Source organism: Rana temporaria, chromosome 8, assembly GCF_905171775.1.
Source record: "Rana temporaria chromosome 8, aRanTem1.1, whole genome shotgun sequence".
NCBI classification, from domain to species: Eukaryota; Metazoa; Chordata; class Amphibia; order Anura; family Ranidae; genus Rana; species Rana temporaria.
Genome location: NC_053496.1, coordinates 156001081 through 156016265, shown reverse-complemented (window position 1 = coordinate 156016265; position 15185 = coordinate 156001081). Strand labels below are relative to the sequence as shown.

The following is a 15185-nucleotide window of genomic DNA, read 5'->3' as shown; positions in this document are numbered from 1 at the left end:
GTAGTGGGGGTCTCAGGGCCACACTGGAACACGGCGGGCTATGCGTCTTCTACTGCGGGTGCAAAATGTCTGTACAGTACTTGTAAGGCACTTTAAGTACACTCACGAGTAAGGACATACCCGCAAGTGTATGTAAAGTGGTATATGCCGTTATAATTATGAGACCCTGTCCCCAGACCATTTTTCTACAAATGTCCTCCTCGGATTATATTTTCATGTTTACCTGTAAAAAGCTTGTATTTTCCAAAAGTAGTACTTTAGAACACAGAAAAACAAATACTCCTGCGCACGAGTGGATTGTCCAACAGACAGTGTTCCATAAAAAAAAAAGTGCCAAACACGGTAATAAAGGCCTTGCTGCCCTTCATGGATGGGGAATATCCTGGTGGCAAGAGAGGGAAAAAAAACAAAAAGGCGCACCAGCCTAGTGTGTTACGTTATAACAATTTAATGGAATAAAAAAACTACTCACAAAGAAGGGTCTCTTGCATATCCAAAAGCCCTGAGCCTAGCTGTCATTTAAAATGACTTTCTATGGTATAAACCAAAAAATATATACGGTAATTGCAGCAATAAAGACGTGAGAAGAGTTGAAGCATCTGTGACTGACAGCTCAACTAAGTGTGCAGTGTTAGTGTTAGATCAGTGATCTCCTGCATGCTGGTGCATTGTTAATAAAGCTCAATGAGGGATACTGGTGTGCACATGGCTTTTTATCTGCAGCTGCTAGGTACAAGCCAAACGTGTTTCAGGCCAGTGAACATGAACTTTATATGCAAGTTGTAATACATTTTTAATGTGACAGAATACATCCCTCGGTCTCGAGACATTCCGAGTCCTTCGCTGCAACCGGAGAAGGCAGCACAGTTTTTCACCTGGCAGCTGGGGCTTAACCTTAAAGCGGAACTTCAGTTTTTTTTTTTTATTGTGTGTGTGTGTGTATGTATGTGTGTATATGTGTATATAATCATGCAAAGTGGATGGAGGGAAGCTTAAGAATGGCAAAGATGTTTTTATTACAAATTATGTGAGCAGATTGCAGTTCCTCTTTAATACAAAATTGACCTGTTGGTGAAGTGGGGAGAGGGGAAATCTTATAGCACAGAGGAAGCCAAGGCCAGTCATTCATACCCAGTTTCCAAAGAATTGTTTAAAGAGAGGTGACTCGTTGCCCTCAGACATCACCTGGACCTGCAGACAAAGGGACAGAGGTAAATTCAGGTTAAAGCAAAGTGTGTGTGTTTTTTTCTTTAAAGCGGTTGTAAGCCCGCATATACATCAAAAGCCATAATGAGCTAGTATGCACCGCATATTGGCTCATTATGAAATACTTACCTCGGAACGAGGTAGGGAACTTACCTGGTCCACGCCGAGCGTGTCTTCTGGGTATCGCCGCTCCAGCGCTGTGATTGGCTGGAGCGGCGATGATGTCACTCCCGCGCATGCGGGCGGGAGATTTCCTTTCCGGCATGGGTCGGCCCTTCAGCCGAAGATCCCCCCTAGGCATACGCCGCTGCAATCAGCAGCGCATTGCGAGGGGAATATACAACTCAATTTGGCTTATATATCGGTAATCCCTAAGCCAGAAAAGGATCATAGCCTGGTGGAAAACTACAGACCAATATCTCTTATCAATAACGATCTTAAGATACTTACTAAGATAATGGCTAATAGGTTATCTTCTTTCGTTGGTCAGTATGTTAGTAAAGATCAAGTAGGCTTCATTACTGGAAGGCAAGGTCCAGATCAGGTTAGAAGAGCTATTGATCTGATTTCTATATTGAACTCAGGATGGTCTGGGGATACTAGTCAAATGGGTATGCTTCTTTCCATAGATCTTCAGAAAGCATTTGACTCTTGGCCATTTATGTTCAAGGTGATGAACCGTTGGGGGTTTGGCACTAAATTTCTGGGTATCCTGTCTGCACTTTACTATTCCCCTGAAGCTAAAATACGCTTTCAAGGTATTTTTTCGGAATCTATTGAGATCCGTAGGGGTACAAGGCAGGGATGCCCTCTTTCTCCCCTGATATTTGCTATTGTGATTGAATCCCTGGCTATAGCTATTCGTGAAAACACAAATATCAGGGGTGTCCGTTGTGCCAAAACAGAACATAAGTGCGCCTTATTTGCAGACGACCTTTTACTTTTTTTGACCACACCGGAAGCATCCCTGCCCGAAGTATATTCTCTTATGGACAAATTCTCTTTGGTTTCAGGTCTTGCTGTAAACATAGCCAAATCCAGGGCCCTCAATGTTTCACTTTCTGAGTCCACGGTTTCTCTACTGAAGAAACTATATAGATTCAAATGGGACGCCTCTTATATTAAATACTTGGGTATCAATTTGACCCCCAATATTCAGAATTTATATTTAGCCAATTATTTAGCCAATTATCCCCCTATGTATAGAAAACTTGAGAAGGATCTGAAAAACTGGGGTACTCAAAATATAGGTTGGATTGGTAGAATTAATTCGGTCAAGATGACTCTTCTCCCTAGACTTTTGTATCTCTTTCGATCATTACCCATACCAATAATAAAAAGTTAACCAAAATCCTTTCAAGGCAAAATTTCCAAGTTTATTTGGAACAACAAGGGTCCACGCCTTCCATCTCGTACTCTATATAATTTACCTGAACAGGGTGGCCTAGGAGTACCCAATTTGATATGGTACTATCAATCAGCGAGATTAGCGCAATTATCAGAAATTTTTCTTAAAAGTGATCGTCCTGATTGGATAGATATTGAAGAACAGGCGATCCCAAATCTAACGATAGAGGATTTAATGTGGAGTCCTATCAAGAATAGGCCTTCTATATTATCTCCGAATCTATCTCAAACTTTAGTTTTATGGGATTCACTTAAAAACAATCCCTCTCTAATCTCTAAAGGTAGGCCTTTATCGAGTATTTTCATAGACCCACTCTTTATTTCTAAAATTGATAAGGATTCCTTCAAATGGTGGCATGATAAGGGGTTGTATCGTATAGGACGCTTCTTTTCACGTTCAGGTCCCCTTCCTGAACAACATTTTATTGACAAGCTAGGCCTTCCTGTTTCAGAAAAACTAAGATTTTCTCAACTACATGACTACGCTCAAAGCCTATGGGATAACGACTCGATATCTGGACTTTTGACACCTTATGAAAGTAAATGTGATCAGGGTTTGTTCAGGAAAGGGAATATTTCAATTATATATAATTTGCTTGCTACTAATAGCACCAAATTGCCTCATATGCTGGCATGGGAAAAGGAACTTAATAACGAATGGAATTTGTCGGACTGGTGTAAGAATTATAACAGATCCATTAAAGGTTATGTGAATGTTTCTCTTATAGAAGCTAACGTAAAAATGTATACTAGATGGTATTTAGTTCCCGTTAAACTGACCTATGTATCCGTCGACTTCACCCCTATGCTTCAGAGGCTGCCATGGATTGGGGTCTATGATACATATTTGGTGGGAATGTCCCAAAATTCGGGGATACTGGAATAAGGTGTTTAATATAGTCAGACGTGTCACAGGCTGTAACTTGCATCAATCTCCTACTATTGCTTTACTTAACGGAATGTTGCCTCTAACTTCCAAGGTTACCAGGAAACTCATCTTATATATTATGACAGGTGCCAGGATTACACTCGCAGCTGCATGGAAAAAGACTAATGTTTCCATCCTATATATGAAAAGAAAGGTCACATGGATTATGGAACAAGAGAAAAGGGTGTGCTCCATGTTGGATAAGTCTACTCTTTTCTATGAAATCTGGGAACCTTGGTTGAAATACATGGGGATAACTTATACTCCATGAAGGTTCTGAAGACATCAGAGTCTTTAGGACGATGTTGGTTGATGGCAGGCAGGCTACTTTTCTATCTCTCCTGACTTTCCTCCAGCTTTTTTTTTTCACTTCCTCTTTTGTCATTCTTTCTTTTTTTCTTTGATTCTTCTTTGGTTTTGTGTCATTGTTTTTTCTCTGGGGATAGAATCCTTAATATTTTTCATCCTCAGTTTGTTTTATTTGGAAAAACTTAGTTTATGTTAAAGTAATTGAAGGATTTTACCAAACCTTTGGAGGTATTAGGTTTGATGGGGATTCTGAAAATATATTTTCGGATACCGGAGGGTTCCAGTATTAGTTTTTGGAGGGAGGGTGGATTGGAGGTTTTGCTCAGCCTCTAGGACACAGAAAGTTCCCGTTAGGGGTGTCGGAGAGGTTGATGTAATCTTATCCTTTAATTGTTCTATGTAATTTGGTCTGGTACACTCATTTAGTTTTATTCTTTATATAACTAATTGTGTGATAACAATGGACCTAGGAATTCCTTGATATATAGAACTATTCTTTTTCTCTTTCAAATATAAATTATTACTTTGAAATACTATATCCTTTTTGCTTATGTGAACTGCCTTACTTTCACCATATGGTGATGAGCATATGGGATAGTTAGATATAAATGACAGTTTGTAAGACAGAAATGATTGATATGAATTGAAATGTATTTAAATTATTATATTTCTGTAAGCTATTGACTTATATCCTGCTAGTTTAATACAAATGTATGTATTTATTTTATTGAAAATAAACTTAAATTTGAATGAAAAAAAAAATTGATGGCAAGATGAATTCAGTATTTTTTTTTAAAAATACTGGAGGAACATTTGCATTCATCAGCCAGGAAGCTGTGCATGGGACATACTTGGACATTCCAACATGACAATGATCCAAAACACAATGCCAAGTCCACCTGTCATTGGCTACAGCAGAATAAAGTGAAGGTTCTGGAGTGGCCATCTCAGTCTCTTGACCTCAATATCATTGAGCCACTCTGGGGAGATCTCAAATGTGCAATTCATTGCTAAGAAGAATTTGCAGTAAACACAGTTGACTGATAATAAATGACTTCAGCCAAACACTAACCACAGGTGAAAGAAAAGTTTGTGTTTTCATTCATATTTCCTGAAAAAATGGCCAAGAAATCATAAATTCGGCCAGGGTATGTAAACTAATGAGCACAACTGTATATCTTGTAGTATTTTCACATCTCTTTTCAAAGCACTAAGTCCCGTGTCTGTTTGCTGTTTCGTTGCTCTGTTATCGGCATGATAACTTCTGACAAGTTCTCTGTTAACCAAGATAAAGCCAGCCTGAAATTTGTGTTGTGGGAGGTTGCTATAAATGGATTAGCAGAGAGCTTGCCTTGTCAGTCACCGCACAGGTCTGCAAGTCTCTGCCTATGTGGAGGAGGGGGGTTCTTTTCCTCCAATCAGTTGTCTTGGCTGTATGCCAAGAATCCACTCCCAGTGCTGAACAGGAAGCAAACATCTCTAACATGATGTGCACTTTCTAAAGAATGTATAAAGCTGAAGATATACATGTAAAACCTATGTATGGAAATTTGTTTAAAGGATCACTAAAGGAATTTTTTTTTTAGCTAAATAGCTTCCTTTACCTTACTGCAGTACTGGTTTCATGTCCTCATTGCTCGTTTTTGCTTTGATGTTGCTGTAAAACTGCTCTGATCTCCACACTTCCTGGTTGTCTATTTCCTTATAACCATCATACTGGGAGCTTTTCACGGTGGTCTAAGCTGTCATTACTGTGTGTCTAAAACTTAACAGAACCAATCAGATTCATTTTAAAAACAAAACACTGCCCTGGATTTGTTTGTTTTTGTTTTGTGTGTCTCTTTAGCTCACAGGAACATGAAACCAGTTTAAAAGTGAAACTAAACTGCAGGCACATTACATGATTGATTTTTTATCTATTTGTAATCATTTTTAAAAGGAATCAGTTAACTATTATGTCTCTATACCCTGTAAACAGTCATTTCAGCAAAAAAAAATGTTTTACTTTAGTGACCCTTTAATCTCTGTGTATCATCTGAGGCTATTCACTTCACTGGGTATATGTGAGCATTTACATTGACTTTAAGCCATGTACAGTCAAGCCCAAATCAAGTCTCTGGTATGGATGAATTATATACAAACCATTTTTTTATATTTTCTTGAATTCAGACTGGCAACATGGTTTGTGGGATCCTCACTGCACTGGTGAAGAGAGGCCCGGAGCAAAACAGCAGGACATAGGCGCAGGGCCGGCCATGACGGGGTTAAAGAAAAACCCTGCCATGGTCGGAGGGAGGGGTCAGCAAGGAAGGAGAGCGGTGGGAGGGAGGTTATATATTTCCCCTCCCACGCTTCCCGGGTAACACACGTGGGGAGAAGTTTGCCACCCACCCATTCTCCCTTTGTTGGGCATTTTAAAGGGGGCCATTGGTGTAGTGGGATGTAATGGTATGTGATATGGTGTTGGCGGTTTTGGGTGCTTTTCTGGTTTTTGTTTTTCCACACAGGTACGAACTTATGATGTCGTGGCGGCGGCGGGTGTTTTGGACTTTGCAGGAGAAGAAATTACCCTGAAGTGGATGCCATTACCCAGAGGTGGTATGGGTTCTGAAGGGGCTGTTAGTCCAGTCTACCAAGGTGTAGCTGGCAAGTGGTTAATGGGGGTACTGCGGTCAGTTGGTCGTCTTTGAGTCAGTTTTTCGGCTTGAGGCCTAAGACCAGAGTTAGGTACTGCAGTGCTCATAAAACGTTTTAGAATGGTTACAAGTGTGTTAATGTGCCTGCAAAGTCCAGCACCAGCAGGGTTAAAATATTGTATCTCAGGTCTAATAAAGGTTTATGTGTGAAAATGTTATTTAATGTTATTTAATATTTAAAAGGTTATTTAAAATAAATGGAGGCTGCTACGGCCTGTTTTTTACTCCAAAGATTACAGTAGTGGTGTCAGTTATTTATTAAGGTAAAGGTTGAGTAAAAAATGTGGGGGCTTAGCAGATAAGGGGTTAATGTATTTATACCATAGTCATGGATGGGCAGTACCCAATGATGCAGAAAGTCATGAAACGTGATGACAACCACACCTTTCTTTGCATCATTGCACTGGGCGTGCAGGATGCTGTGGTCACATGCCCCAAGGTGAAAGGACCATGAGAACTTGCACTCACAGGAAGCAGAGTATTAATGGCCCCAACTGGTTTTTAACCCAGAAAAGTATTATGCTGGATCACAGAGCATGGAGTCTGCTAGAGCCACATTTTTATTATTTATGGAATTGCTGGGCTATCGATTTATTTTATACCCAACTAAAATTGGGCTTTAAGCATGAATAAATAGAATATGTACAATATACGTTTTTCAAAAGCATTTTTAAGCTTCCAGCTGTTTTTTTGGCACAGTCTTCAGATCTAGTTGAAATCAAATATAAATAATAATAAAAAAAAAAAAAAAAACTGTGGCTGTGTGTAAAACCCCCCTGCTGCTGATGTATGCAGCAATGAAAGGGTCAAGATGTGTTCCTTTTAGCCCTCATTCACACTGAACATGGGTTTGAAATCGTACGAGTTCAGCTTAACCTTCACTCACAATTTCAAACCTGCATTTCAGTGCAAGTTTGGGGGCGATTCGAAAGACAACTGTGCGGGTTCATGCACAGATGTCTATTGAAATTGCTGCTGAATTTGCTAAAAGCAGGGCAGGAACTACTTTTGGAAATCAGTGTCAAATCGTACCAGTGTGAACTGGGGCCAAGCAACACATGGAAAAAAAAATAGGCCTTATACAATTTAAGTGCAATATGTTGCATAGCGTATATGCATTGTAGTACACTGTAGATCAACACTGGTGTGCATTTGAGTTTGCATCGCAACATCCACCTAAAGTGCGTTACCAATCTTTGCTGTAACGTTCTGTTACATTGCGAAGTAGCACCAAGAGGCATGTGTCACAAAAATAGTGATGAAACGTATCAGTGGCGGCTGGTGCTCCATTTTTTAATAATTTTTTGGGCGGGGGTGCAAACCACCCTTCCCCCCCTGCTTTTATTTACGGCCAATACGATCGCTTCTCCAATCGGGTCTTAAGACCGGCTTCCTGATTGACCGGGAGGAGCAGCAGGAAGAAGATAGAGAATATTAATTTGCTATTGTCATACAAGTAAGTGGGCTCGGGGTGTAGACCATTGCGCCCAGAGCCCACCCTTTTTTAAGGCCAATTAGAGCCTCAGGCTCAATTTTGTGTGCTTTAAAAAATAAACAAAAATTCAATGAAATCCATGTGTCTGGTGCCCTTCATGTAGATAAGGGGCCAGACCCATGGATTAGGAGTGGCCGCCACTGGTCAAGATGAAGCTTTAAGTACTCTGGTAGCAAGGATGCATGCTTGTTCTAGTGCAGCGACACTGATCTATTAAAAGATGGTGGCTTTAATCGTGGGCTTTGCACACAGGTATTTTACGTTGACCTATGTACTTTACCAGTGAGCTCAAGTAAAAAAAAAAAAAAAAAACGAATGGATAAGAAATCACCATCTCACCTGTGTTTTAGTTGAATACTTCATGAGAGTTATGAACTTCTCGGCAGTTGCTAGTGATTGTTCCCGCTCCTCCTTATTTGCTTTTCTACCTGATAATAAAAAAATATTTGCTGACATTACAAAATTGCTGTGAATGCTATTTGTGTCGATTTTTTTTTTTATCCCCCCCCCCCCCAGTTGGTTTACAGCCACTAGCAGCTTTCTATGTTATAGTAGCTGGCACTGCAAACTTCCACCCGCATCCTCTCTTAATAAAGCCCACCCCTGAAGATAAGCTCCACCTATAGGTGTAGCCTAGGCCAAGGGTACCCAATAAGGGAAAGACTAACCGCACACTGCTTGATCTTGTCATTTACCTTGTAGGTTATATATAGGTCAGCAGTAATAAATAAAGATTGTTTTAGTGTGTTTAAAAAAAAAAAAAAAAAAAAAAGGCCAAACCTTTACAACCCCTCTAAAATGTTCCCCAGTTTTTGGTGTTAAAATTAAAAGAAAAACACTACCTCATTCAAGAAGGGGGGGGGGGTAAAGAAAGTGCAAAAAACAATGTTAACAATCCCATTACATGTTCCAGTTTTGTATAAGAGGTTAAAATCACAATCTGGGCTAGATTCATAAATTTAAAATTCTGACTTAACGTATTAGGCTACATTCACACAACAGGGGCGGTGTTTTGTCATATTCTGCTCCCCATCGCAGAATGCTACGGAAGTGACATTGCGGCCAACTGCGCATGTGCGATACGTTCCAGAAGATTTACGACACTCCCCACCAGTGAACCCATCAGAATATGTCACGGAAGTGACAAACCATAGACGGCGCGGGGGGGAGAGAGCATTACTTGCCCTATATACATACACAAAATAAAAAATGTGGTGATAATTAATATCAAATCCAACAAATGTAATCTAGTCTGGCGGTAAAACAGCATTTTGTTTATTTTAAAATACATAATATAGGCTACTGTGACAGAGCAAAAACACAATAAAAGTATACTGGAACAACCACAGTAGCCTATATTATGTATTTTAAAATAAACAAAATGCTGTTTTACCGCCAGACTACATTCCATTTGTTGGATTTGATATTAATTATCACCACATTTTTTATTTTGTGTATGTATGTATGTATGTATATAGCAAGTAATGCTCTCTCCCCCCCCCCCCCCCGCTCCGTCTATGGTTTGTCACTTCCGTGACATATTCTGATGGGTTCACTGGTGGGTAGTGTCGTAAATCTTCTGGAACGCATCACACTTGCGGTTGGAACGCATCGCGCATGCGCAGTTGGCCGCAACGTCACTTCCGTAGCATTCTGCGATAGGGAGCAGAATATGACAACACACCGGCTGCAGGCAAGTATCAATTCTCTAAACACTGCCTGCAGATACTGTGGGACAAGCAGCGGCTGTCATGTTTGTACTCTGTAAAAATCAATGGCTGGTGGTGTTGCTTTTCACGTGTAGTTGCATGGGAATAGAGCCTCCGACTGACCCAGTATGTAGATAGTGTTTATCCAGAGTCTGCTTTTCTGTGGAGTGTTGCTGTGTCAAGATTGCATTTAGCCACCTCTGAATGCAGAAAACCATCCGCACCTATGAAGCCATGAACGTAGCCTTATATTGCTCAGAACCAGTGGCATCCCATCCATAGGGGGCCCCCTAAGCTTTTGACAAAAAAAAAAAAAAAGAACTTTAAGAGCGTCAGGGTGCTGGCAGTCTATGGGAAGCTTGTCCGTGTTTAGGGCGTGTGCAGGGCGCAAGCTGTGCGCCCACACACACTCCCACTCGCCACTGATTTGTCCCTGGCTCCTGCCCTGTCTTTTTTATTGACCGGACCAGAGGGTGATTGGGCGGTGCTTTTTCAGCACTGCCGCATCACTTTCAGTTTCCCGGCAGGCTCACTGACACTGTGACTTATGGAGTGCAGACTCCGGAGAGTAACGGCAACTATCCGGGACCAGGACCCTTTGATGTAAGGCGAGGAGCTGATCACAGTGGCAGCGGATGGATGGACACAGAGCGGGCAGTGTACCAAAGAGCACCAGGTGAGTGTGAGGATCGGAGATGATTCCTGACCTTCCCTATTTGCTGTTGGCGGCATGGCATGTCTCTCTCTCTCTCAGCACCATCATGCTTCCTGGCAGCTTTCCCCTCCTCGTTCTCCTCTGTAGAGCAGCAAACCGAGTGTGTCCGTTCCACCCAGTGAGCCGAGAACTGTGTAACAATGGGGGGTAGTGTTGAGGAAGGGGTCCTGTGTAATGATGGGGAGAGGGATGGTGGTAGGGGGGATTGGTTTTGTTTAACCATTCCCCTTAAGCCCCTTCCACTGATAAGTCTGGCCACACCCACTTTTTGGCGTGACGTGTTGCAAGTTTACAGTTGGAAGGTATGTACTCTGTCCCGTGATGCTGGGGCTGTATACTCTGTCCCGTGATGCTGGGGCTGTATACTCTGTCCCGTGATGCTGGGGCTGTATACTCTGTCCCGTGATGCTGGGGCTGTATACTCTGTCCCGTGATGCTGGGGCTGTATACTCTGTCCCGTGATGCTGGGGCTGTATACTCTGTCCCGTGATGCTGGGGCTGTATACTCTGTCCCGTGATGCTGGGGCTGTATACTCCTGACACTATGGGTGGAAGTTAGTGGAATAGAGGGGACGGAGTGGGTGGATTATATAAGGGGTGGGGCTTATGAGAAGTGGGATGGGTCAAATGGGAGGGGCGGGGTCTGGCACCCCCCCCATCCTAAACCTTCACCAGCCGCCACTGCTCAGAACTACAAAAGATTTAGGTTTCTCAGCTTTTTAGCTGTACTTTGCATGAAAATAACTCTGAAGTTGGGAGTAAGAGCCAATAGAGGCCCTGATGTGAGACAGTTGCCTTCCAGTCAATTGTCTGACCTGATAATATGTATTGTTTGCCAGCTCTTGAGTGTGCATAACATTACTGACACTGCTTTTTTTTCCCCACGGTGCAGTGTGCACACTGAAAAAATAAAAAATATGAGCACACAAAAAGTGAACCAGAAAAAGTAAGTGCACATGGTCCTCCTTCAAAGAGAATGGACCCTGGCATTGATCCATTGGGGTGCAAGACTCCTGATGGGAAGTGGGGTACTTGTGGTCCACCCAGAATGTATAAACGTGCTCTGATCTTTGATACCATCATACAAAGTGTGTGTTTTATGAACAAAAATTAACAGGGCAGCAATGTTCTGACTTTGAGGGGCATCAGACTCCAAATACAAGAGCTTCATTCAAAGTGTGTAGAGCTAAAAAAAGGAAATAAATATGAAGTCAAAGCAATTTTATGTCATGCAGAGTTACCTTTCCAGACGTAGAGCTTCCCTACTGTGTCCATGATGAAGCAGTCATCTGAAATGAGCTGCTCTTTACGGAAAATACCTCCATCAGCCACACGCGTCACCTTCATCTCTCCGGTAGCATTAGACACCTGTGCAAAGAGACATTGTACAGTTATGGTGGCCATAGACACTTCAGTAAAAAAAATCCTGTGTTTGTATCTATGTTTGTTTATCATAAATATGTGAACATCATATGCCTAAATAAAATAAATCGCAAAAAGCGTACATGGATTGGTTTGCGCAAAAGTTATAGCATCTACAGAATAGGGGATATATTTATGGCATTTTCATAAAAACTCACTAGTAATGGGGGCGATCTGCGATTTTTAGCAGGATTGCAGCGGACAGATCGGACACTTTTGATACTTTTTTTTGGAACCATTGACATTTATACAGCGATCAGAGCTAAAAATAGCCACGATTACTGTATAAATGTCACTGGCAGGAAAGGGGTTAACACTAGAGGTGTTTCTAACTGTGGGGGCAGTGTACTGACGGAGTAGAGAGAGATCGCTGTTCCTGATCACTAGGAACAGCAGCTCTCTCTCTCTTCTCTCTCCTCCCCTGTCAGAATGGAGATCTGTCCGTTTACATTGACAGATCCCCATTCTGGCTCTGGGGAGCGATCGCTGGTGGTAAGCGTGCTCCCTAAAGCGCCCGCCGTATAGCTATGGCGATTCGGGCAGGGGAGCCAACCTGCCGCTGTATACAGTGGCTGGTCGGCAAGTAGTTAATGTTGATAAATGTAAAAGTTTTGCAGCTGGAGGGGTAAGAATATGCATGCATCATATATACTAGGTGGGGGGGGGGGGTGGGTGGGAGTACAACTAGGGGGGGGGGGATCAATGGTGAGAAGGATCTGGGGGTTCTGGTAGATCATAAGCTCATGCAATGCCAAGCTATGTTTTCCAAAGCGAGCAAAGTTTTTTCTTGTATTAACTGCTTGCCGATTGCCTCACACACTTATACGTCGGCAGAATGGCACGGGCAGGCAAAGCAACGTATATATGGCCGCCCACAGATGATGTCGATGACTGACGAAACACGTCTGGGTTGGTTGTGGTGGCTGTCAGTTAAGTGACGTCATCACGCAGATCGCCATACACAGAAGTGTGTTTGTTTGGTGGTTTGGCTGGACTACCGAGGCACGGAAACACCGCCCTGAAATGCTCCCGCTGCACCAACGTTACCTGATGTTTTTTTTTTTAATTTTTACACATTCACCAGTTGCTGGATGCGCTTATGTACCCTTTTGAATCTGAAGAAGTTGAGAGGCATTTTGGGTTCATACAACGCTGTGTTTACAGTATTATTTGGTAAGAGCAATTATAACAGGGGTGGATTTAGACCCCGATCTATCTTCACAAGTGGTGGTTCTGGTGGAAGAGGATGAGCATTTCAAGCTGTTGAGAGCTTTTTTCTTTGATCACAGACTTTTGTCTTTACTTTCTCTTACCTGTTAATGATCTTCACCATCTTAATTTTTTCAGATTTAGTATTCATTTATTAGAATATATACATAGATATATGCTCTTGTGTAGAGCCGCCTTGATATGTAACGTGTTGTTCGATTTGTATATTGTATTGCTATAAATTTACCTATCAGTAGATGGGATAAGGTGGCAGCTTTTAACCATCATTGGTTTTTATATTGTCTCAGAGGGAGGTGTTTATAGTCCCTCTGTGTGTTTTTCATTTAGCTTCTCTCCTCTTCTATAAGCGCTTTGATTTTAGGAAGGGCCATACGTTTTGTTTCGTATTTATACGTTGTTTTGAATCTGCCGCACGCACGCCGCAGTCTCCGTGACCGTTGATCGCGGGACACCGGCGGACATAGAGTCCTCGGTGTCCCTCGGGCGAGTCACGGAACAGAACAGGGGGGGTGCCTTTTTAAATAAGTTATGAAGGGGTTAAGTGTGTCCTAGGGAGTGATTCTAACTGTTAGGGGGCCAGTTATGAAAAATTACAGATCGCCGCCATAACTAGTAAAAAAAATTAAATACCACAAAACTACCCCCTATTTTGTAGACGCTATAACTTTTGCACAAAACAATCTATATACGCTTATTGTGATTTTTTTTTTGCCAAACTGAGGATAAAAAATGTTTTTTTTATATATTTGTTTGGGATAATTATTATCGCAAAAAGTAAAAAAATATTGCTTTTTTTCAAAATTGTCGCTCTTTTTGTTTATAGTGCAAAAATTAATTAACTAATTTGTGGGAAAAAATGAGAGAGAATATTTTGCCCCTGTACAAATCATTAGTAAGACCTCATCTGGAATATACAGTTCACTTTTGGGCCCCAGTTCTCAAAAAGAATATCAGGGAACTGGAGAAAGTGCAGAGAAGGGCAACCAAACTGATAAGAGGAAATTAATCTATTCCCTCTTGAGATGGAGATTAACCGCTTGCAGACCGCCGCACAAGTTTTTACGTAGACAGAATGGCACGGCTGCGCAAATGGGTTTATATATACACGTCCCCTTTAATTTGCCGCCGTGTAGTCACACGCCACCAGCGGCGAGCTCCGTGACCGTGCTCGCGGGACCCGTGGACTCCATGTCCGCCGGTGTCCCGCGATCGGGTCACAGAGCTGAAGAACGGGGAGATGTCAGTGTAAACACAACATCTCCCCATTCTTCCTAGTGACATGTCACTGATCGTCTGTTCCCTCTCATTGGGAGCAGCGATCAGTGACGTGTCACTTGTAGCCACGCCCCCTAAGGCCCCGTACTCACGACCAAACATGTCTGCTGAAACTGGTCCGCAGGCCAGTTTCAGCAGACATGTTTGGTCGTGTGTGGGCGCGAGCGGGCCGAATTCCAGCAAACATTTGCCCGCCGGGCCTTTTCCCAGCAGACAAATATTCCTGGACTTGTTTTAAAACAGTCCGCTGGAATTCTGCCCGCTCGGACATGTACGGTAGTCAGTACAGACCTACCGTACATGTCCAGGCGCCCGCCGTCCCTCGCATGCGTCGAATGACTTCGACGCATGCGTGGAAGCATTTTAAAGGCGGGCCGCCCACGTCGCTGCGTCATTGTCGCGGCGACACCGCGTCATCGACGCGGCGACACCGCGGACACGCCCCGCGTATTGTTTACGCGCGGACTTCTGTACGATGGTGTGTACAACCATCGTACAGAAGCCCTCTGGCAGACATGTATGGTGAAAACGGTCCGACGGACCGCTTTCACCATACATGTTTGGTCGTGAGTACCCGGCCTTACAGTTAGAATCACTCCCTAGGACACACTTAACCCCTTCAGCGCCCCCTACAGGTAAACCCCTTCTCTGCCAGTGTAATTTTTACAGTAATCAGTGCAATTTTATAGCACTGATCACTGTAAAAATGACAATGGTCCCAAAATGATGTCAAAATTGTCTGATGTGTCCGCCAATTATGTCGAAGTCACGATAAAACAAAAAAATCAATGCC

The 15185-nt window shown here is 42.5% G+C and overlaps 1 protein-coding gene across 1 annotated transcript in view; it reads right to left on the bottom strand.

The window, feature by feature from the left end:
- Positions 1-992: 992 nt before the first annotated feature.
- The window catches only part of CAPG (capping actin protein, gelsolin like), a 75849-nt gene continuing 61656 nt past the window's right edge, over positions 993-15185 (bottom strand). Inside the window, exons 8-10 of the mRNA XM_040320980.1 lie at positions 11707-11833; positions 8381-8469; positions 993-1191 (exon numbers count right to left, since the gene is read on the bottom strand). Coding sequence (XP_040176914.1) covers positions 1126-1191; positions 8381-8469; positions 11707-11833 — 282 coding nt within the window. The 3' untranslated portion in view covers positions 993-1125. The remainder of the gene's footprint in view (positions 1192-8380; positions 8470-11706; positions 11834-15185) is intronic.